This window comes from Catharus ustulatus, chromosome 3 (genome assembly GCF_009819885.2).
Source record: "Catharus ustulatus isolate bCatUst1 chromosome 3, bCatUst1.pri.v2, whole genome shotgun sequence".
Lineage (NCBI taxonomy): Eukaryota > Metazoa > Chordata > Aves > Passeriformes > Turdidae > Catharus > Catharus ustulatus.
Window position 1 is genome coordinate 25,955,852 of NC_046223.1, and position 25,613 is coordinate 25,981,464.

Consider the following 25,613-nt stretch of genomic DNA (forward strand, 5'->3'; position numbering starts at 1 on the left):
ACCATTAAAAGCTGCTTGAGTGACAATGGAGAGCTGGTATTACGATGTGGTGAGCAGTACTTACAGACAGCTCTGCTGCAGCCTGAGGTTCACTAGGCATTGGCTGTGCCTGCTGGATTTCCAGCTGGAATGATCTTTCTCTGGTTATGTTTAGTTCTGCAAATTTGAAAATATGACGAGAAGATTTTTTTCTTAAATACCTTCCCAGGTGTGATTTTTGTTAAGTATGGGTATGCTATTGTGTTTGACATTTTAAAAGCATTTTCAAATGATCCTTTTTAGATGCCATGTTGAAGTAATTGAATATTTCTTCTCATTTTTTTTCCCAGTCTGATCTGGTTGAAAGAAGAGTTGCTTTTGTCCTTAAGTGCTTTAACTTTTTCAATCACACAGGCAGCTTTATTGGGTTCTTTTTTAGAAACAACATTTTTAAAAGTGTTTGAATTGTCTGATTATTTGGGTTTCCTGTTTACAATTATATTTATATTTTTTACCTTGTACACATAGCTTTCCCAGTCTATGAGATTTGTTTACTGTCTCAGGAATGAGAGGCCTTTTTCCTAGGTTTATATGCTGTTCAGTCTGGGCCTTTCAGTAAGCCTTACTGTTCAGTGATTTCCTATGTAGAAAGGTAGAAGAATATGCCTATCCTGTGCAGAAATTAGAGTTTACTATGCCAAAGAAATGGTGGTGATTTGGAAAAAAGTGGAAGGATCAGTGATGGCCTCTCTAGGTAGTCTTGCCTGACACACAAGTCCTGCAAGTACCTTATTGCTGCTACTGAAGCATAATTTGGGTAGGGGCTCTTGCTTGAACTAGCAAAAGCATTTGTAAGGAGAAGCTTAAGTCATCAGACTAATGTATTCTGGCTTTGGATTGTCTTTTGGGTAATGTTTGTGCTGTGGCAATGAAAAGTCCAACAGCATTTTCTACAGCATTCAAATAAGATACAACTGCATCATCCAGTTTTCCTTCTGTCCTATACATTGGCTGTGTTTCTCTTGTGTCTGCCAGATTCAAAGGACAGTTTGAGAAGCTACAACAGCCATTTGCATCTGTGCACACTAGCAAATAGTTCAGTATAGTAGAAACATACTGAGAACCTAGTGTCCACACTGCACATTTTGAGCAGATTTATTTTTAGTCATCACTAATCAGATAATTTGCTCCGTGGACTAAATATCTCTGAGTGTGTGGAACTGCTTCTGCCAGGAGCCCAGTTGGTGTGCTATGAGATACTTTTGGTTGTTGGCTGAAATGCAGTAGATGAAAACACTGGGGACAGGGGCTTTGAAACTTGGTTCCTGATTTGAGCTGATATAGATACACACTGTTTCCTCCAGTGATCAGTCCCTTATCATTCCTAATATACAAGGAGTACTTCATTTCATTGCCAGATCTTATTTTCATTTTCTAATACTGTCCCAAGTTCCACAGTGCTAGGAAATAAAAGCATCCCTATTGTCTATATAACATAATAGTCCTGTCTTTTTTGGGTTTTTCAGAGTCAAAAAATATCCTGCCCAATCTCAAATGCAATAGGAGGTGCAGGCTGTGTCTGGACAGATGCTGAGAGCTGAAGAAATGAACCTTCTTTTCTTTTTTCTTTTTTTTTTTTTTTTTAAATTTTCTTTCCATCTACTAATTTGGTCTACAGTTCGTTGCATGATACATTTTTGGTACATTCTAATTCTCTTGATGTGCTTTATGATTCAGTGAAACCATTAAGAACATATTTCTTTTATTTTACTTCATCTAACTACATTACCAACATAGTATTCTGGAAGGAATATATTTCTAAATGAAGCTATTTTGCAGACATATGTGGTCCTAGCTTATTTCCAACTAAACCAGAGTTTTGAAATCTAATTAAAATAGCCTTGAAGCATTGCATCTCTACCTTAAAATTTTGTACTTTGATTTCTATGACATTAAAATGGCATTACATACCTCTATCTGACGTATTTCTCTTCATTTGAATGTCTGCTTATTTTTTCTAAAATCATAGAGGAATGGAAAATGACTTGTTAGTCATGTTAAATTAGAGCTTAATCCTTCCTGTGTTGTTCCCACTTTTTCATTTGCTCTAGGACAGTGATTATTTTCTGTTGGTTACTCTTGTAAGTGCTTACAGTGTGTTGGTGTATTTGGAGAGGTTCTATGATTGTTACATTTATTTATCTTACAATGGGGAAGGGAACACAATGCAGCTTCAACTGGCAAGGTGTCTTTCATTATACAGAGGAAAATAATGCACTCATTAACTGAGAACCCTAAGTAAAAGTATTTACAGGTGTGATCAAGAAGTAGTGCTCTGTTCTTGTGAAATAATTAATTGTAGTCAATGGCAGTAGACCAGATTCCCAAAGCTCATAAATGAAAATAAATACATAAAAGACATTGGTTTGCAGTCTTCGGTATTTCAATGCTTCTGGATTCTCTGGAGGTGCTGAGAAGTAAAAGGAATTGAAGTTCATTAAAGAGATAATTAAATTTAATGGCAGAATTTCAACATAAAATTATGCAGCAAAAATGGTGAAAAATCTCGATGCCAATGCTGCACTCATAAAACTGGGTGTTTGCTAGGAAGGTGAATTGCAGCATCTAATGGTAGGCAGATGGTTTGGCAGTAAAAAGCAAAAATATGTTCACATCAAGTTTACCAGGCATATCAAAAATTCTGTGTTTCTGCCTGTCTGTCATGCCTAGCTAGTATATGTTTATTCCTTTGTGCATCTTGTGTTACTGTACCTCTTGACCCAAATTCATTTGAGAAGAACTAATTCACGCTTGGAGCTGAATTTCTTTTTTGTATCTTTTTAATGAACTTTGATCTTTTGCAGTACAAAGAATAAATTTCTGTAGCAGAGTTTTCATGGACCTGATTTTAGGGGGCTGTACATCTCCTCCTCTGTGACTGTGAAATTGCAGGATGGTGTGCAGATGATGCCTTAAATAACATCCTGTGAATTAAACTACTTTTATCTATTGGATTCTATTTCTGTTGAATAAGAAAGATTTCACATATGCTTCATTTCTATTCATATGGCTATGAAAGTGAAGGTTGGTCATATCATACATTTATATGTATGCCACACTTACTCTGAGAGGCTTTCAAGCAGAAGAATAGTGGCAAGTGACTTTTCATGTTTATCATGCCATCTCCCTTTATGCTGTAAATACCTGAAGTGATAATAATGAAGCATAGCACTGTACAGGCAGTTGCTTAGAACTGGAAAGAAAACTTCTTTTGTAGCAACATCATTTTATTTGAATATATTCCGCTGGTCAGATTTTGCGAAATTGAGTAGTAAAAATCTCATGTGTTTTTTCAGATTTAAATTAATGTTTTTTTGCTTGCATGTGTCTTCACTCAAGATGGGTTATTTTTTTTTCTTCTTTCCAATAATTTAAGTATCATGGTATTTTCTTAAAGAGCAATCATATATTAATTTGCTGTTTGTTAAGTTCAGAGCAGTCTAAGAGGTCATCTTTTAGGACTGTTTCCAATGTAGTGTGGAGTAAAGAGAAGGACAACAAAAGGTTTCCTTTCCTAGTATGTAGAAAACCACCAAAGACCACTTAATTGTTTTCCTCAAAAATATTAGCTCAGAGGTGAGGCATAGGTCTCACTCATTAGTTTGCAAGTATCTGCAGAGAATTGTGGATTTGCAGATTCATGCATCCACAGACGTGGTTCATTTCCAAAACCTTTGTCCAGAGTATACCCAGTGCTTGTCTGGTATCACTGAACCCCACAAGCAGTGTTAAAAAAAAAAAAAAGTGAGTGGACAGTTTTGAAATAAACATCCTCAGATTGAGAAGGATATATGTCTGGGCTGGATTTTCAAGAATACAAGGTAGAAGAAAACAGTTATTTGCCTGCATCCAGAACTTTCTGGATCTGATTTGATGCCAGACCACAGTTGCTACTGGGAGAAGCAGAGACTTTTTTTATCCTGATGTATAATTGCAGTGTTTCCAGATGTTCTTTGGTAAATAACAGCCCTTTTCAGAACTAGAACTGACGAGCCACCAAATCTTTGGAAGCTTGTTAGGACAGTCTTTTGTGTTTGCTACTTCTTAATTCCTTTGGTTACCACTAATCTTGCGCAAAAAATTTGAACAATTATTTCCTTTAATGTCTTAGACTTGAGCTATAAGAAATCTGGAGCAATGTATTTTCTGTGTTCAAAATCTAATCTGAAATTTTGCCTAAATGCAAGGCACACACGCATAGTTGCTGCAGCAATCTCTCAAGTGTTTTGGACATAGACTCTGCTGAGTTTTGCTGAACATTTATTTATTCCATAATCTTAGATCCTGGCACTAGACTATATAAATTTGTTTTGTTTGTATGGTTGTCAGCTGCAATCTGTTATAAACCTTCTTGGTTCTGCTCTTTAAGATAATTTAACCAAGGAAAACCTAATTAAGGTAACACTGGATCATTTGATCTAACTCTTAAAGCTCTTACAACTGCTTGCTGATGCAGGCTGTGCAGTGATCTCCCTGCTGATAATGCCAGCTGTTTGTCTTGTCCATCTCTGCCACCTGTGTAATTCACTGTCTGACTTTTGGCTTCAGCTTATTTTGGAAAATATGGGGAGTGTTGCTTTCTGTTTGAAGTCTAAGTATTTCAATTACACATTGAATAATTCATAAGTAGCTTGCTGAGCACAGATTTTTGGGTTGTCAGTATTTTATTGTTACTGTTGTATTAAATATCATTTTAGTTAACTATGTACAATTGTTCTTTGAATTCTACAAGCTTAACAAGACATTAATATTGAAAGTTTGTTAAGAAAAATGAGTGGTTATGGTGTGGCTGTTTAGCTTGTGTTGGCTTAATACTGAGTTTTATTTTAGGTAGGTGAAGACAATACTGTGTCTTCTGGAAATGGCAATGGTTAGTTATTTATTTTGTTCCTTTCCTAAAACAATTCTTGAATGGTGGAATTAGAAAAAAATAATACAAGGAAAAATGACAAAGGTACATTTTGACCTTTGCATCAATATGTACCTCATATCTGTATTTTTAATTGAAAAACATAAAAATTAAGGTATTTTAGTGATTTCTAAAATTAATACTGAATTTGGATGTGAATTACATAACTAGATTATACAAACCACTGTATATCACTATTAAGTTTTGAACCTAATTACTATTTAGCATCCAAATGCTCTAGAATTTCTCCACTTATTTGTAAATTCACTGTTTTTCACAAGTTTCTATGGAAAGGGGAACTGGAAGTTAGTTTGATTTCAAGAGAGCCACAGACATGCACACACCTCCAGACCCCCCAGTTTGTGTCCTGTACCATCCCCACCCCCTGTCCTGTCACCATTGACACCCCAAATGGTACACTGACTGCATTTTATTATGTATTATTTATTTGTTTTGTTCTTATTGTTATTATCATATTTGTTCCATTGTTTGATACTGTTTTTGTCTTTTATTCTATTGTTGTAGTCTATTCTGGTTTTTTTATTATTTTATTTTACCTTTGTGTGTTTTGTTATTAATTTGTTTTGCACTCACATACTCCGAAATCCCACACAGCATTCTTCTGACGGTTGCAATCTTCTCCTACTCAGTACAGTAGTAGAAGCAATGTCCACTGGTGCATCAGTTCTTACTTCTCCATCCCTTATTCAGAAGAAACCTAGCTTTATATTGGCTCTTAATTGTGACTTTACTTTCTTGGCAACAAAACACTCTTGAGCTACAAAGTCAGCCTCAAAAGTTTGATCTGCCAGAGAGTGACTGTGAGAACATTCTCTGTTGTGTTCATAGGATGCTCAGACTTTATTTTAGAAATGTGGTCAAAAGACAATTTTAGTTATGCAAAAGGAAGAGAAGAAGCTAGCAGGTAGCAGCAGAAGGGAAATGCAGTCATGCCACACTCACTGGTTTGAGCAGTAGGGGCAGAAGGATCACAGGAAAGACTGCGTAGCTGCAACCCTTATTAATGCCAACGTGTTGAAAGGGGTTGACAGGAAATGTGTTCATAATAGAGCCTTATTCTTGGGAGTGATTTGTGGACAAATACTGTTTTATGTACTGCCAAGCTTTAAAAAAAAAAAAAAAGTATAATGTATGTGTGTTCTTGTCTCATGTTTGCCATCTCCACAAAGAGGGAGCAAAGGTTGTGGAAAAACATTTGAATATCACTTATTTATTCCACAACCTTTAGAAACACAGTTAATACCAGGGGTCTGAATCACTGCTGTTGAATCTTAACTTGTAAGACTGTGGCAGAAAATGTGCATTCAGTAATAAATTTTTTGAGATTCGAGATAAAATTGCAGTAACATACTTTATTATCAGTTTCTCCACGATCATTTATAATTTCAGTGAGTTTAATTCTTGGTGCACATTATTTTACTGTTGAATATCAGATTTACAGGGCACAGCAGTGTGTGTTTATCTGTCAGTGATGTTCACCATTGTAATTTGTGTGGGGTGTAATTGCTGAGTGAGGTTTGAGTCCCTACGCCAGAAGATTGCACTGTTACATCTTTTCTGTAACTGGGTCTTTGAAATTAGGAGAGATTGTGTCATAACTGCAACAAATGGGGTTTTTTTCTGATAGCAATGTGACACAGTGCACCTCAAGAGCCATTGTACAAATCCAGGAACTGGAGAAACCTCTGATCTGTTTATTGATATCTTTTGTGTCAATGCATCTTTACTCATTTCCTGTATGATTTGATGGGCCCAATCAAATTCTCTGTGCACCTTCTTGTTCACTGTGCCTGATAGATGGATAGACTTCCAAGAAATAGTTACTGCTCTCAAAGAAATTTTTACAGTTTAGAGCAGTCCAAGTATAATAGATGCCATGTACAATTCATGAACAAAAGTGGAAAAAAAGGTAAAGTTTTGGAAATAATGTTAATTTCAATAATGGAATGCTTTAATTAAGTAGGTTGAGAGATTAATTTATTTCATTATCGCTTAAAACCTGTGACAACCACCAGGATTTTGGGGGTACCTTAGACTAAGTTAATGTTCTTTTTTTGCCTCACTAATGGAAGTAGTAGACATGTACTACTACTGTACATGTACTGAAGTGAATAAAATGTTTTTAATTTCCTCACAGGCACATGGTGAACCCCCTTTTTAATTTGAATTATAATTTTTAAGCACTATTATAGCATTTTAATTCTAGAAATAATACTCCTGATTGTAAACCCCAAGCTGTGTAGTACCTTTGACTTCATGATTGATTGAAAAATCAATATATAAGAGGTTGGTACATGAGAATTCTCGGAGTATCTTTTGTTTGTGAGCTGCTGTTCTTTTATGTATGTTGTTACTTTTGGGGGCAGAAGGTCAGAGTTTTTGCTGCAGTCCGGTGATTTGTCTTTATCAGGTTGTTCTTTGTTAGCAAGGATCTGAAATATTAACAGTAACAGTATGTGACTTCCATGTGTAAAAGGACACTTTGATAGATGTGACACAGTCTGATGTAGGAGATGAATCTTTCTGTGTATTTACTGTTGCTCCCACTCCTCTGTTGCAGTGCGGTTGGCACGTTTGCTCGAGCCTTGGACTGCAGTAGTTCTGTCAGGCAACCCAGTTTACACATGAGTGCAGCTGCTGCTTCCCGAGACATCACACTGGTAGGTGGCTTCTTAAACATCCTACAACTTGTATATCCGTGAATTCAACACTGTCTGGTACTCCCAAGTCCCCATTTTCCACCTGTTGTCCTTTAAATACCTGCATGCCAGGTGTGTGTGTATGTGTTAGAAAATCCTGTGTGTTTTCTCTAAGCTTCTCAGTGCTGCCTTTGTAATCACACTGGGCAGCACTTGGCTGTAGCTGTGATCACCCACAGCAGAATGGATAATACACATTTTATGTGGGATCATTCTGGGCAGTGTCATTTAAAGTATGTGGTAATAAAGCTGATTGAAAATTGTGTGGATAATACTTTGTACTTCCTCAATGTATATGTCATCATATTTTCTAAAGGAAAAGCAGTCTGACTTTGTAAGCATATTGTTAAAGAAGATTTAAATTAGTATATTCCTGCTATGTTTCCTTAGTATGCTGTTCACTGTTAATGTAAGCACCTGTATTTTTTAGAAAAAGGGAAAAATATTGATTACAGGTTTGTTTCTTTATAATCATACTAGCTGAGATGAGAAGGTGTGTTACAGTAGATAAAGTATTCCAGGAACACTATGTGAGACCAAAAATACTACTTTTTCAGAGAATCAAGTTTTACTTAGATTTCCAAAGACATCAACTGTTGTTGTATTATTTTAGGTATTTTTGTACCTAAACACGATCACGTAGTTTAGGCTAAAGAAGACCTGTTATTTACCAGATATTGGAGTATTAAAATTAGAGGAAACTCCATAAAACTAACAGATTAATTTAAAATAGTTAAGACACTGCCTTATAAAGTGAAGAGAGAGCCCCTAGAATTCAGTTGCACAAAATTTTGTGGGGATGGACACTACCAGCAGGTTAAAAAAGGGTTAGAAAAATGATGTAGCCATACAGGCCATAAATTAGTACTGAGGAGAGTAGGGAAAGGTGTACCTTCTAAATGTCCTCATTCTGAAGCTTTGTAGCTTCTGGTCAATGCAATGGGAGTTGACCTCAGGCTGTGATTAGACTTACCTGAATATTTTAGCTAATATTCCTTGGTGCTAGTGTAAGAGACACAATGCTTAGTTAGATGGGTGTTTGATCTGATTCAGTGGGACAATTCTTGTATTCCAGATAGAATAAATTTTTTATTATGGTGAGAAAAATATTTATTACCTTTTGCAGTGTACTCAAAGGCTATTGAACAGGAAACTGATTTAGTCTGGACTATGATAGTATCATAAATGCAGGGGCAAAATGTAATGTTTTCAATAATACTCAAAATTAATTTTATGTTTCACAGTTGCTAATATGACTTTTGCAACCACAAAATACTTAATTTTGTTAATCAAAAAGTTCTTTAATATTTTTCATTTTATTAATATTTTGTTGGATTAAGAATTTCTAATGCATTTTACACATTGCATATCCTTCTTTATTTGCATCCTGTATTCAGTGATTAATAGAGTGGATTTATCCTTATGGCAATTTCTCATTTGAAAGTACGTGTGCAATGCTGCTAATAAAGGGATACTTTGTTTGAGTGCCATGTTAATGTTTCTCCATTGCAAATGATCCATTAAGTTCCATTACACTTAATGAAAGGCATATCTTATAATGAGGCATCAGAGGATCCATCCTAGGCTTAATTATTGTGTCTGACTCTTCTCATTTTCCTACCCCCTCAGCTTTTTAAAACCCTACTTTTTTGCTTTTTGGCAACGTACTTCCTTCTAAGTTAAGAAAAGACATATTTGTCATTATAATAGTTACTTTTTCAGACATTTCCACATTAATTGGGAGCATATTTTCACTAGCAGTTAAAGTTAGTAGAGATATTTGGAGAACTTGTGGTGTATCTCATTTATACTTTGTATATAGGTGCATAACACTAAGAAAATTATACCATTTATCTTGTTAATGCAAGGCAGATAACCCTTGTACCTGAGGTGCTATTAATGGGATTTCTGTATGCCATACCTGTGGCTTTCCAGTGTTCCTAATTAAGTTTTAATTCTAATTAGTTTTAATCAGAGATAACTGTAAACAGACTGATATTGAAAAAAGAAAACCAAACCCTAGATTATGAACATAGATAAATTCATGGTTGATGTACACATTTCTTGCAGACGAATAACAACTGAGAGGCTGCTTTCAGGCTCCTTTATTTTGAAAACATAGAGAAGGCAATGAGACAAGATAGGAAGCCCCCTGCTTTTAGAAAGCCCTACTGAAGACATGCAACAGTGTGTATTTACCTTACTAGATGATAATGTGCTTCTCTTACAGTGGTAAAGACGTGAGATAACCAACTAAAACATGCGTTTTTGACCTCCTCAAAGGCCGTGCTTTATTTTGTAATGATAATTGATCTCTAAGAAGAGAAAGAGACTGGGAAGACTTTCTGTTTCAGATTCCTAAATATTTCATAATGCATATACTGACCATGAGGGCCATTTAAAGCAGGCTGATGGCATCATTTGCTCCTTGTGGTGGATATGTTTAAAAGAGCTTTTGTGACCTTTCTGTAGGGATCTGTATCTGATACTGCATGTCTCTTCAAAATGAAAAGTATGAGCACTCTTTTTCTTTGCATTTTGGGTGGTGTCTTTTTAGTGATTTTCATTAGACTTCTCTATTTGTGGCTCCTAAGGTAAGGACACTTGAAATACGATTGAGTTGGAGAATCCACACTCAGTTTCCAGTTTGAGTGCTTTGTTGGAGGCAGTTCAGTCTGAAATTGCAGCTGGTTTGGGAGCTATGTTGTGTGGCTGGTTGCAGGATGCCCTCTCATGCCCTTTCTTCCAGCTCCACGCAGTCCTTCCTTAGCGTTTGGTGGGAAGTTTCTTCCTCTGCCTGCTTATATTTGGACTTAAAGTTGCCTCTTTACCTGCACGGCTAACACTTTTCCTCTAATGGGCCCCATGTGTGTGCTGGACAGCATGCTCTGGACAAGGGTCTTAGGGAAGGCTGGTTCTTTCTCTGTCCTTCAGACTCCTGTTTGGGAGAGGCAATCCCAGCCTCCTGCTTCTGACATCCCAGCCTCCTGCTTCTTAGGGTAAAGCAGATAAAAAGGAGATACTCCATGACTTTTTTTCTCAGCCTCTATGAATTCCTTCAGGCTTCTCTTGCTTTTGCTACCACAGTTTGCACTTCAGCGTGGATGATGCAGGTCAGGGCTGACAGACCTGTAGAAGGCAGAGTTGTTATCAATGAACTTGTCAATAGTCTTCTGTCACAGGACAGCTCAGTGAAGACAGCACTTATCCACAGAGTTCAGTATGAATCTTTTCTTCAGAAATATCAAAAAAAGCATTATGGAGTCAGATATTTATTATAGAGGAAAAATGAGCATAAAGCCGAGCGCAAGATTACGATTTATTCACTTCTGTTGTCATTTTTATGAAAGTTGGTATCAGTGAATAGATCTGGATTCAGCAGCTGCTTGGAAGATGCTCTGTGTGTACTGTTTTTCTATGAGGGCTGCAATGTAAACAAAGATTTAAACCTCAGTAATACGTCTACTGTAAGGGCTCAATCTTTAGATCTGATTTACTCATTGCCTGAATGGTAAACAATAAATCAGTGATTTCAATGTACATTCTCTGATAATAAGCTGATGGATTTTAGACATTGTTACATATTTTCATATTAGAATCCTTGATTTTAACAATGGCTTTTCTCCAGACTGGTGAATTTGATTCAACCATAAATAAAATGATACATTACAGGCTAATAGTGACATTGCTTCTTGCAGACAAAAGAGTTTCAGAAACTTGTGCTTGATAGCACTCAAAAGGCTTACAGTTAATACTGGAGTAAGACAATAATCATTCATAGAAGATGGCAAAAGATCAGAAAAATCTATTATTTGCAGTAGATTTGTATGCAGAAGCTCAGCTGGAATTGCTGTATTGACACATAATGCAGGAGTGTTCCTTCCTTGGAAGGTTTTCTCATAGCTGGGTTTGTGGCTGTGTGTGAGTCTGCACGTGCCCCTTGGAGCTCAGCGTTGTGGTGGGACACGCTGGAAGGAGACTGATACAGAGTCACAAAGGTTATTTCACTTACAACTCTGATGCCTCCTTCAGCACAGCCACTTGGAGTGTGGCTGATGGGGTCTTTTGGGACACTGAGTCAGAAATGCTTCTTGTGTGCTGCTCATTTTCCCGACGGGTGGATTTGTTTACTTTGTATTCCCCATCACTGGTTAGCAGTAGGAGCATGCAGTGTTACCTACAGTGGGAAGATGGTTTTAATTTGTTTGTTTTCTGTTTGTCTCTTTTATAACAGAAAGGGAATCAACCAAAGAAACCTTATTTACTGGTCTGTGACAACAGTGTTTAGCAAGGGATGAAAATCTTGCTGCTCTTTCAGTATGATGATAATGAAATATAATGAAAACAATGTCTTCTTTCACCAGCAATGAGAATATTGAGCTCATAGATATCTGTTTAGTTATTATTTAGAGCTTCTGTTAATTGAAAATGGCCCCACAGTCAATATATGCCACTGTCTTTATTGGGTTTCTTGGAACCAATTTCTATCAACAAGAGTTTGTTTGGAAATGTTTGCTAGTAATTTGCAGGAACTAATAAACTAATGTCATTTTTGGTAAACATTTTATCAAGGTACTTCCTTTCCCAGATTAAATAATAAACCATTTATTTTCCTCATATTCTGCAGCAGAAAACTATGATATCAAGATAGATTCCAAATTTAGTATTAATTTAGACTCCTTGCTTGGTTTATAGAGAATAATAAATTAAATTTGCATTACTGAGATGGACTACTGTCTGTTTAAACACGTCTTTATTCTCTCCTCGTCCCTGCCAGTTTCACGCAATGGACACGCTGCATAAACACAACTATGATCTGAGCAGTGCCATCAGTGTTCTAGTGCCACTGGGAGGGCCTGTCTTGTGTAGAGATGAAATGGAAGAGTGGTCAGCATCAGAAGCTAGTTTATTTGAAGAGGCTTTGGAAAAGTATGGCAAAGACTTCAATGACATTCGACAAGACTTTGTAAGTATGAAAATAGTGCCCTCTTTTTCTATGGTTGAGCATAGCTGCTTTCTGGAGGTTTGGAAGGTTTAGCTAGGGGAGAAATCTGTGTACATGTGATTAACATATCTGTAAGTTTTATCTGGCTGAAAGTCAATATGTCCTCTTGTTCAATGCTATTGTTTGGAAAGATGGTGACAGAAGTTAATCTGTGTAGTGGTTTAAATCGGGTAGGACGTCTCAATCTGACACGATCCAATAAGGATTTTTACAAGGATCTTACAAGCATCTGAAAAAGGTCCAGGAACTTTGCAGATTGTTTCCTCAATTTCCTGTGAAATTCATTAGCAGCTACATGACTGACTCCCCTGGGTGTTCTTGGAAAGCTGGGCTTTCCTACTATGGTTAGTAGAGAGAAATTTGTATTCAGATAGATTTTAAAATGTACTACAGGGAGTTGTTTTGACATATTAGATATTTTGGCAGTTCTGAAAAGTGAAAGAAATGTTTTCCAATATGTTCTAACTACAATCATTTTGGTAGTGAAGTATCTGACTATAGGGCAGTAAACCTTTAATTTGCTAATTCTAATGCAGAGTAATGAAATTAAATGGATTCTAACACTGATTGCTGGAATTGCTAGTAATTTGCTGCAATTTTTTTTCACATTTTATGGAGAACCTTTTTCTTTCAAGGAGAAATATTTCCTCAGTTGTACCATATTCAAGTTGGCCTTAATGAAAAAGTTAAGATTTGAACCAAAGGAATTCCATTATTTAAGACTGAAGTCAGTTGAAACATTTTCGCATTAATCTTATTCTGCTTGACTCTGAGAGCGCAGATTTTTTTATTTTCTTTGCAGAAGTTTATTAATACTCTTAGTGAGGGGGGAAAAAAGGTACTGTATGGTAAATGTAGAAGTCCTTCCAAGACAAAGTGCAGGGCAGTGGGAGGAGGCTTGGCAATGAGTTGAGTTGTCTTTCCTTCATTTTCACAGATTTGAAATGGAACAGGTAATTGAATGAAGGTGGGAAGGGAAGGCTATTGTTTTTCTAAATAACTGACATTTTAATAGGGGTATTATATCTGCATGCTTAATTTTGAGATTCCTGAGGGAGAAAATGTTCACTGCATTCATGACAAGGTTGAAGCGTCATGGCTGAAACAGCTCCTTTAAGTTTAAGGCAATATTATTGAAAAATAATCTTTATAGTTTTTTAAGAACATAAATCTTAATGTAAACTACATTCCTTATTATTTATTATACAGACAAATGGTTCTCATTTATAACTGTGCAATAGTTCAGGAATTATGTATTCTAATTAAATTATTCCTAATATATAATATTTGGCTTTTGAAAATGTCTTGAGCATATAACATGTTTTGTTGGCTTTTTACAAATCGTCCCCTAACATAATTTGTGAGCAAGCATGCAGAAGGCTTGTCTCTGGTATTTTTGATGTATTTTTACTTTCTGTATAATTTCTGTGTTACCTACTACTACATTAAAGTGATGCAGTGTAGTAACATAGTGCAAGAATTGCTTCTGCATTTGTAATATTCAAATGCTAGATATTTGAATAACTTTACTAGAAGCTGTTTACAATGTTCAAATTTTGTCTTGGATACCCTGATAAAATCGTGTCCTGATACCCTCCCTCTTTCACTAATTCTTCCTTCCCAAAATGCAGCTATTTTCCCCATATCTTATCCCAAAGCAGGAGGCACACGCAGATTTTGTGATAGCATTGTATAGTTTACTGAGAGCACCTGAACCATGAGTCAGAGTGCAACACAAAAGGATGTGGGGCACTAATTAATTATAGCTTAATTTAGTTATAACAGGGATATTGTTTATTCTTAGTTGCTATTTTTTTAATCTTTGGAAAAGTGTAATTTAAAAAAACATCCTTATAAGAACACCTATTTTATATCTCAATTTGTATGATACTAAGAACAATGCACAGTCTTTATTTAATTCTGTGTAATTTGAAATCTTTCAATTATGTTAGTCAATGTGTATCTTGGGATATCTTCATTTCTCTAGTGTAAAATGTATGTGTTCTCACTTCCTGTGTAGCATTCTAAAAGTGCAGGGATTTGACATCACACATTTGCTTTTTAAGTAAAAATAGTCCTTCGAGATTTAGATCACGGATACCTGAAAAGTTTCTGCAAGGTGAGGTAGGTGTAAATATGTAGCACATAAGCAGTGACTTCCAGGATAATACTTCATCTTTTATCTGTTATCATCCCTCTCTTCAGTGGTGAGCCATTGATAAATTTACTTATTGATAAGTATCTACATACTCTTAAGAGCAAGGGAAAAGAAGGTAATTAACTGATCTAATGATAGAATTCAAGTCTGCAGTGCCTGAGATTAAACTCCAACCTCAGCAGACATGCAGTGGTGCCACAGGACAGGGAAGAGGCAGGCTACAGTCTCTTGAAGCAGAAGGGTGTTGTAGGACTTGCCTGAGTCACTACATCCCAGAGGAGCTGCCTTTTCTGAGTCGGCCCAGATTTACAAGGCACAGCAGCTGCAATTGCAGCACTTACATGACAGTTCTGTAAAGGGCAGATTCATTTACTTTTTCAGCAGTTACTGTGAACTGCCACTGTTTGATGTTCAAAGTGCAGATCAAGTATTAAGCTACAAACACTAAATATTAGTAAACAAGATTGTTATAAATTAAATGGTGTAAAGGTCTTTACTTTTTTTTCCTACCTAGGAAATGCTCATTTGTAATCAAGTTACCAATCTAGCTTTTGAATAATAATTTTCATCAGCTGTTGACTCATTGACTCTTGTAGGAGAGGTTCTTCTATCTTTAAGACTCTGTGTGAATCCTAATCAAGCTAAACCTTATAAAGAGATTCAGTTTACTTGATTGCCTCAATTATTTCACATCCCAGAGTGCTAGAATGGAAAAAGAATGGATATTTTATGTTTTCCAAATGTAATTATTTTCCTAACAGTAAGTCAAAGATGCTATACTTGTTAATTCTTAGTTATAATTATCAACAGTTTTCACAAATTTATAACTATTGCACCTCAGATATGACAGGAAAGGTCTTGGTAATCCAGAATAGGAACTGTTTATAGAAAGCAGGAGCAACTGTTTTCCAGCTTTCTAAAATTGTGAAAGTGTGCCTTAAAATTACTATGTTCATTTTAGGATGCTTTATGATCCTAAATTTTTTTTTGCTGATCTGATTTGATTGGTCTATTTTTAGCCTGGAGAAACTAAAGAATCTTAAAATTCCCCTTTCTCTGTTTTTATAGAGCTGATAGTTTTTTCTAATTTTCTCCTGCAAAAATGTTATGCAGATGAGTCTATTTACTTCTTTCAAGAACAGAATTTGGTAATGACAATATATTATTCTATGGCTGTTCACAGCTTCACTGGCAGTTCAGAGCATTAAGTGCATAGGTAAATGGAATACAGGTTATCCATACTCAGTCTGTCAAACAGCTTTTCCAAGTTTTGAATCAAAGTGTAAAAGGATTACAGTTATTTGGTTTGAGCATCTTAATTGCCTTCCTTTAATTGTAGATGCTTACTGAGTGAATGAGCATACTGGTGTCACAGCCATAGTTAAAATAGATTAAAGTATATTCTAGAGCAAAGGCAAACATTTGTAGTGTGAATGTGCTAATAAATATTCAGGAAGGAAAATAAATATGGATATGCTAAAATACACTAATTGATAATGGTAGGTGGCTGGGGATGACAGCATTTCACCTGGATGCTAGGAGGAATGTGGAGCTGGAGAATCATTTCATCTGTCACCTCACACCAAATATATCTTCTTGTCACTGGCCTTTTTAAGGGAAGATTTCTCTCAAGGCATAATTTACCCGAGAAAGCAAAAGGAATTGAGGAACCTGAATTGTGTTAGTACTTATTGGAACATCAGCATATGCATTTCATGCTCTGTTACTTTTAGATCAAATGTAAATGTTCAGGGACTCACACACTGTGGTACACTTCTGACTCTGAATCTGAATCAAGCAACTTGAAAAACTAGTGAGCCTCTGCATGCAGGGAGAGGCAGTTTGAGAAGGTCTCCTCTGGTGTTTTAGGAATTTAACTAAAGGTGCAGGAAACTATTCTTTTGGCCCAAGAAACACAGAAAGCTGCCCAGTGGGGTCAGTAAGGTTGGAAAGACCAGTTTCCACACCTGTATTTTCTGGAACCTCCTAAACATCATCCTCATTTCTAGAAAGCCGATATTATTTGCATTAATGCATTCCTTTAGTAACTTTTCCAAGTTATGAAGAAGTTAAATTAGGATGTATCACCCAAAATTCATGTAATTAGCCAAAGACCTTGTGTGTTAAATAGATTATTTGGTGATAATTAAAAATGATTGCCTAATTTTCTCCCCTACATTTAGGTTAACACATTTTTATTTTACTGATGGACATGGGCTCCCAAAATAATTTTCATTATCAAAGATAGCTTGTTTTTACAGAGATTTTTGTGAAATATTTATTGTCAGTATCACTCTTGTTGCTCAGAGTAACATTTGTCCCTCACATCCTTTTGTTTCTTGTTAAGAGTCGAGAGCGTGTGGGAGTTTATGCAAAACTAGTGGTAATGTATGAGCAGCTGAGTTGTCGTGGGTCATGAAAAATCTGTGAACTAAGTATGGTATCCTTTGTATTTGTTAAGAATAAAATTATCATGAGACTCGAGCAGTCTTGTCAAGGTCATTTATTTTATTTCTAACGTTATTCTCTATCTGACACTTTACAATAGAGATACTACCTACTCTGTTTCCTGATGGAAATGTGCATTCTTTTAAAGTTATTTTGTTTAACTACATGGCTTAAAGTTATTCATAAATTTATTCATAAATTTATTATGAATAAATTATATTTGATTTGGATGTGTGATACCGTAATTCTACTTACTTTTTAACTGCAAGGAAAGGTTGTTAATTATTAATTGCAATATGTGTTTGTCTGCATATGGATTCTAATGCAGTTATTTAATACATTCAGGTTTTAGTATTTGTCTCAACTGTACTTGATTTTAATGTGTTTAACAAGAAGTGGACATGGCAATTTCTTGGAACCACTTTAACTTGTAACAAACAAATGTTTTTCAGCTCCCTTGGAAGTCGCTGACTAGCATCATTGAGTATTACTACATGTGGAAAACCACTGACAGATATGTGCAGCAGGTAATCTAATGACTATTTCAGAATGAACCAGTCTGAGACATTCTTTAAAGAAAAGTGATCTTGTTAAAGCATAGAAATCTGTTTCTGTTCTTGGAAAGATATTTGATGGGAGGCCTAAGGTAATATTTTGGGGTATAGTCCAGTGGTTCTGTGCTGTTACAGGCTGCATTGTTGAATCCTCTGATGCCTGCTACACATCCCATAGCTGTGAGGAGCTTATTAACCTACTTGTATTGTATGCTGATGTGAAGCAATGGGATTCCTGGTTCTTCCTGCATCAGGGGATCCGACCAAATGGGCTGCAGAGCAAATGCTTTTGGCTGTGAAACTCTGCCATGGGACTGAAGGAAGCAGAAAAATACATTGTGTTAAAGTGGCTGCTGGTGTTATGAACCTTTTATTTGTACTGAACCTTTTATTGGTACTTCTGGACAAAACATTACTTTGGCATTGCCAGCATTTCAAAATTGGGCCCGTTCTGCACCCAGTGGATGTGTTCATCCTTCTGATTGAATGTTTGGGTTCCTCTGGAACAAAAATGTGCGTAGGATTACATTGGATACCAATACTGGGATACTTTTATCAGGTTTAGGTAAAATGTCAGTGTTGGTGCTTTTTATATACTGTACTCTTTATATATTTATTTAGACATAAAATACTTTAAAAGATTCCATTTTAATTTTTGATTTAATATGTAAGCTTGTAACTCCTTTATTTCCTGAATAATTAATGGTGATGTTATGGACAGTGTACTGAAAATATTTTTCATGCTGTAATAACTACAGCTGTACTGTTAGATGGATCTTTGGACTTGTTTCAGATTAAATGTATCAGAGGGATGACTACTTCAGGTTGTTCTGGTTTATTTGAAATTATTTCTACATCATCTTGCTAGGGCATGGAAGGTAAGGGAAAGGTCTTTTACCCCATAGTAGATTCTTGGAGTATCACTAGCCTATTTTAGTTCTATGTATAATATAAATAGAATATAATATGTTCCATATAAAGGCACTTTTTTTAGGTTTGTCACCATTCATTTCATTTTTAAACCCTTTTTTTCACTGTTAATTTTTATCCTAGAAAGGTGCTGTCAACACATTTGCTGTGCATCTTGTCAGGTCTTGATGGTTGGGCAACTGATTATCCTTAAGAAACAGATAAAAATGTGACTTTTTTTCTGATATACTTGCTCTGGAGTGGTTGATGAAAGACTAAAAGTCCTTTTGTGGTTCTCTAGAGCTCTCTTATGATTCTGTTGCTACGATGATCAAGGTGTGTGTGTTAAGATTGCACATCCTTTCACAGGATTAGGATTTTTATAGGAAAATCACATAGGCTTTAAGGTTATCTGCTATTTGAATGCTCTTGTAAATGCCTGTATTTCACTTGTGACTAAATAAACTTCCAACATTCTACTTAGACTATGGCAGTACACTCAGGATGGAATGCTTTAGAGATGTTCTTTCAGGGTCACCTATGTGAGTGTCAGTGATAAAACCAGTGTAAACCAAATGCCTAATTTTTATCCTGGTTAACATTCCTGTAATCCTTCCTAAGAAGGGATCAGAACTTCATAATGCCCTTATTTAGTTTTTATGTTGAATGGCAAAAATTAGTACAGTTCAGTAAAAACAGTATCTGTAGGGTTTGTTGTTTTGTTGTTTTTTTTTTTCCCAAAAAAAGAACAAACAGTGATAATTGAATGTAGTTCCAGAAGAAAATGTGTTCAGTAATAAAGTGGCAATTTCAGTGTCATTTTTCTCTAAATCCCATATTTGAGGACTGGTGGGAATAGGAAGATGAAAAAGATCAGTGCACATACTTGAATCCTAAAATGCAATCTCATACTTGAATCCTAAAATACAATCTCTGAATTCTAGATTAGTGTGATTTAATATGAAAAATTACTTTTAATGGTCTTTATTTCTTTGTGCCAATTGGATGTGTTGTGTCAGGCAAAAGAAAGGTTTCTTTATCATAATTGTTACTAGGTGTTATTCTTGCTAAATTACAAGTGTGATGATTTAATGACGATGGAGGTACTGCTGCCACCTTGCTTTGAGAACATTTTCCATTCAAGTCAAAGCAAACTGAAGATATGGTAAAGGTCTCTGAACTCATCTAGCAAAGCTAATTCAGCCTTGGGTAATCATTCCTGGTGATAGGGCATATCATGACCATTACATGATTGATATACAGTGTTTGAGGAAGGCCAGGTTTTACTTGACTCATTCTAATGAATGAAAACTTATTTGTGATGTTCTCCTTCAAAGTCCGATTCAATGGGAAAAGACTTTATTGAGACTTCATAAGAGGAAAAGAGTGAACATATTAAATAGTAGCTAAATTGGTCTACTGCAACAATATATTGCATTTCCCTCTCACTCATTTATTTCCACTGTTGAATACAGTGATAAGTTAGGGAAGTGGTCATTTCTTGGAATATTTGTAAGTTGATATTTGTAACAAAAATTCTTAAAACCCACAAATATTAATTTTCAATGTTAGTTCATTAAAAGCAGTAGACCCCAGCTGAAAAACTGGGTAAGTGTGGTTTGATTTCCCCTGCAATACAGTCTGTAAGACCTGTTTGAAATACTGTTAAGGATGTAAATTTTTTTCCCCAGGTAAAGCATAAACTCTTTGTTACATTGCTCCAGTAATTACATTGCTCCAGGGGATTTGTTACAAACTAGTGCTTTGTTTCTTGTCTAAATATTTTTAGTTTCAAATTCCAGCTTTTACCAGTTCTATCTCTAGATTTCAACAGACAGAGGTTTCATCTCGGATACTACAACTCTTGGTAGTTTCCTCTCTCTCACTACTTAGAATTTGGTATGTCAGTGAGAACTCAAACTGTGACGTTCTTTTGCTTTTAGAGACCCATCTTAGTCATAGTTTTAATGTATAAAAATATAGCTTATACTGAAATGCCATTGATGATGGATTTTTTTTAGATAGCAATAGATCATTCACTTTAGTAAATAAGGGAGAAAAACAATTGTTAAATTGCATTCCTTACAACCCCCATGACAGTACTAAAAGTATACTAAAATGTAATTAATGCATATATAGTCACTTCTCATTGACACTGCCATCAGGGCTTCATATAGCTTCCTACACATGCCTTTACATTCTGACAGTGCTTCAGGGCTACTTTCCTCTTTTCTTGCCCCAATTGTATTTTCTCTTTTGCTCATGGTAGGTGTGCAGTGAGATTTACTTGTTGTTTTTGTAGAATGGAGCCAGTTTGTTAGGGAGCTCCGAAGAATGTGTGCCAACCCATTGCCTGACAGTTTGACATGCTTCTTTCAGGCTGAAATTGTTGGATGTAATATGAAAACCATGAGAGACAGTTGTGGAAAACCTGTGTCCTGCTGTTAAGCAGAAGGAGTTCACCCTTGAGAGCTCCTTTGCTGGGGCTGTGAAATGTTCTCAGATTAAAAACTACCAGTTTATGAGACTTGGAGCATGGTACTGCTGCTGTTATTTCTCCTTGCTCTTGTAAAAACTGACCCAAGCAGGCAGAGCAGACATTGTTTGCATTTTTCTATGGGTCTGCTGAAGGGGAAGGCACTGTGGAGGGATTGCAACTGTACCAGCAGTGTCATCTGTAGCCTCAAACAACTGGGCATCTGTGGACAGCAAAAAGCTATAAGGAAAATAAAAGCTGTTCTGGAGAAAAATGGAAAAGAACTCTCATTATCACATGGGAATTAGTGGACTGATTAGAAGTCTATTTGTTACACATTACTCTTTAAAGATGCAATTTTTATGAGTGAGAGTTTTATAAATGGACAACACAGGCAACTTAATGAAATGGAAAAGAACTGCCGTTTACACCAGGAGGTTTAGCCAGACTGCTGGGCCAGTAAAGCTGAATAACCCTGTAACTCACCTCATGGCTCAGGCAAGGGACTCTCAGAGCAATGTCGTCTAATGATGGTTTTCTCAAGGTGGGAAATATTTTCCTGGATTATAAATCTTGAAAAAGTTGGATATCAAAAAATAGGAGTAGGGCAGAGAGAAGTGGCTATTGTAGGTGAAATGAAGGACTGAATTTTAATCACCTGATAAAGACAGGTAGTACTGATTTATTGTTGCTGGATATAAATGCCTCCTCTCCTTTTTTAATCCTCTGTAATGACATTGACCAGGTTTCAAATCCTTTTCTCTTTTGTCTCTTTTTTTGCTCTCAGGTGAACAGAAGTAATGTCTTGAGTACAGAAAGTGCAGGGAAATAATCATGCTTTTCATACAAATGTTTTGGATAACCTGTAGACACCTGAACTCTGTATTTCTTGTGCCACTGCTGAGAAAACTGTTGTCTTAGTTACTTGTACAATATATGGCAATAACTGAAACTTCTCAACATTATAGAAACGCAAAATAGTTTGAGTTTGTTGCAAGTATGAAGAACGTAATGATTTAGTAAATTCGCAGACTATCTTGACAAATAGTATAGCTGTCCTGTTACTGTGATGTTCCTGAGCCACATTTTTGATGGCATTTAATGCTAGTAAGTGTTTAGTCATTTCTAAGAGTCAATGGACTTTATTGTTACTTGTACTGCATTATAAAAGCTCAACCTCAGTCTGGATAGAGCAGACAAGAAGTTTTGTTACATAACTGATGAGGAACACAATTTCATTTATTTAGTTTCTACATAATTCTGCAATGAGGGGTAGCCACAATGCTATACATGTTTATATAGATGTAATTTTTGTAAACTGTAGCTGTCATTTTTGGCAGTTTTGTTGGCATATATGAGGCCTGTGAGTTTTACTGGGAAAGACAGCATATTATGAATTCAAACTAATAATAAAAATTGAGAACTTGTTTTTCATGATTTTCATCATGTAAATTTCTACGCTTGTTTTGGAGGCTCTTGTGAAATCACAAAATAGAAATAATTTAAAGAGGTATTGTGTATAGTTTTATGAAATGTCATACCTTAATATAATAAAATATTTTAATGTGTTAATTTTTCAACTAGAAACGTCTGAAAGCAGCTGAAGCAGAAAGTAAATTGAAACAAGTATACATCCCCACCTAGTGAGTATAAAAACAAAGTCATTTTTTTGAGTAATATACAGGTAAAATTGAAACAGTAACATGCAGTTACATGCATCGTATTTTCCTAGTCATCTCTTTAATGGTTACTTTCACAGGATTTGTTACATGCAGAGATGTAATCAGAAAATGCCAGAAACTCTTGTCTTAAGTGAAACCTTCTTACTTAACTGATCTCTTTGTTTTTGACCTGCAATCTTTTTGTCTGGAATAAGAAGTTTTACAAAGGCTGATCAAGTGCTACCTGTGGACTGTTCACATGCAAGAAGAGCCTATTAATTTGAAAAGGAGTTTTTTGAAAATAATCTCTTCCAAATCCCTGTAGCACTTCATATTTGTGCAAATGCAATATTTCAAAATAGAAATAGTTACATAAAATAAAATCAGATAATATCCCATTACAGTTTTATCTGGCTGATAAAATCTGTTCTTCATCTAGAGACAAGAGATGTTCTGGTTCTAAATTAAAGGTAGCACACAGCCCCAGGCCTTCTATCTATGACCACGGGTTGTTAATAAAATCTTGTTTTCTTTTGAGGGGTTTTTGATCTATATTTCTTTTAGAATTAAACTTTATCTGCTTCTGTTAATGGTTTGCAAGAAAAAAGGTAAAATCCCTCCTTCATAATTTCCTCAATATTTTCACAAGAGAAAGGATTACAAATCACTTTTTCTAAGGTTTATGTGGATATATTCAATTTACTTATATATGAACTTCCTGTTGTTGTAAGTATTTGTATAACAGAAGAATGTAATACCAAAGGAAGTACTTTGCAAAGATTTTTGATGGCTTGTATAAATTACTTACAATAGAGTTTCATTTCCGTATTTCATACTGGCTTTTCTCTCTTAAAAAGATATAACAATGAAAGCAGCAGACTGTTAAATTAATTATTTTAATTGTAGAACAAATTTTGTGAGTTTTGAAGCTCACATATTTAATAAGTCACACTGTTTAAAAAAAGCTAAAAACTCTACTATGAGTGTTCCCTAACCTTCTCAGATGAGTGGCTGCTTTAGGAAAACCATAAGGCGTTCAGTCTTTACATTATTCTTTTTCAGTTTAATTTCCTTGGTCCATGTGGACAATTATGGATTTGCAATATGTTCACACTAGGGACCAGATGTATTGGATGACAAAATGTGTTTCAAAATGTGGGATTTTTGTGCTTTTATCTTACTGCCTCCATTTCAAGACAAAACTCCTAGTCAACAGTAGGAGGATGGTAGGACTTCTCAAGTCATTGATATTTGTGGTGGTCATGGGATTGCTAAATGCTCTGCTTCAAGACTAATTTATTGCATTTGAAATCTGAGTAGAATTGATTCTCAGAGCTGAGTACCTTTTTGAACTTGATCATTAGGTTTTCCTTGTAACTGCAAGGTTCTGTCCTTAATACCAGCGAGTCCCTTTGAATTCATGGCTTTTCTGAAAGGTAACCAAGCAACAAATCATAATGTGGAAGACTTAATTGTCTTTCAATCTCTTCTGCTGTACCTTGAGCCCAGGATAAAGAATATGTGGAAATTGTAAAATTGTCTCTTGCTGATATAGTGAAAAAGGAGAAGGTGGGAGACAGGCTTGTTGGCATTTGAAACAGAGACTTGAAACAGCAAAGGTTACTTCAATTGTCATTTTAAATTTTCTTGAATATATTTAATGCTACCTAAAGTGACAAATAATTATCTCAGGAATCAATGTATCCAGCCTTGGATATTGTATTGAGGGTAATTAAGATTCAAAAAGTTGAAACTCTGGAAATATTGCACTTACTCTATGAGGAGTATATTAATGCTCTCCGAATTAATTAACCTGTGAAGTCCTACTTCACTGAACTATTAGAAGTTACAATAATTACAAGAATGATACAGTATAATAATATTTTAAAAGCCAAACGGAAATACCAAAACCAGTTAGTTACCCTTCTCGGAGAGGAAGTAGTTTAGCAGAGAACTGACACAGAACAACCTGATATACGGATGAGTTTTGCTGTGGTTATAAGGCATTTGTATTACTGTGTGTACTTCTTTTTCAGACAAGAGGCTGTTTGAGCCTTTCCTGGGATGAACAACCTTGTAGTATGACAAGCACAGCTGCTACTCTTGTTATACTTCACACAAAGTCCATCCTCAACTTGTAAAGCCTTCTCTGTTGACTAGAACCACCTTCTTAAATTCCATGCTGTGTCAGAATTTTGTTAATGCTTTGACCCTGAGACTTGGTCTTTTATGAGCTTGCCAAGTAGCTTAGACCATGTGAGCACATTAAAGAGCTGTAAATTGAAGTATCAGAGCAGCTCTTAACATAGCAAGTGAGTGACAATGCTGAAAATAATGGGAGTACAAAAATTAGTCTTGTTATTTAGAGAAGATTTTATAGATGTTGTCAGCACACATCAGTTTCAGAATTAGATTGTTTCTCTTCATGCTGAATAACCAGTTAATAAAACCACTTTTTTTTTTTTTCAACTTTTAAAAACCTTTATTTAAAGCAATAAACCAAATCCCAATCAAATATCCAGCAACAATGGGAAGCCTGCTGCAGTCAATGGAGCAATGGGAGCCTCGTACCAGGCACAAGCCACAGTAATAGGTCGGGCTTGTGAAAGCTGCTATAGTAAGTAAATATATATATTTTTTAATGACTCAGGAGTTTGGGTGAATCTTAATATGTGCTGTTAAAAAAAAAAAGTTATGTACTTTTGTTAGCATGTGACAGAGGATAATTTGCAAT

The 25,613-nt window shown here is 35.6% G+C and overlaps 1 protein-coding gene across 5 annotated transcripts in view; it reads left to right on the forward strand.

Annotated features, from left to right (window-relative positions):
* Positions 1 to 25,613, forward strand: part of MTA3 (metastasis associated 1 family member 3) — a 136,736-nt gene that overhangs the window by 56,239 nt on the left and 54,884 nt on the right. For all 5 annotated transcript variants that reach the window (XM_042779103.1, XM_033054537.2, XM_033054539.2 and 2 more), the window contains exons 8-12: positions 7,530 to 7,629; positions 12,446 to 12,634; positions 17,732 to 17,806; positions 22,803 to 22,861; positions 25,372 to 25,496. In XM_042779103.1, the coding sequence (XP_042635037.1) occupies positions 7,530 to 7,629; positions 12,446 to 12,634; positions 17,732 to 17,806; positions 22,803 to 22,861; positions 25,372 to 25,496 (548 nt within the window). The remainder of the gene's footprint in view (positions 1 to 7,529; positions 7,630 to 12,445; positions 12,635 to 17,731; positions 17,807 to 22,802; positions 22,862 to 25,371; positions 25,497 to 25,613) is intronic.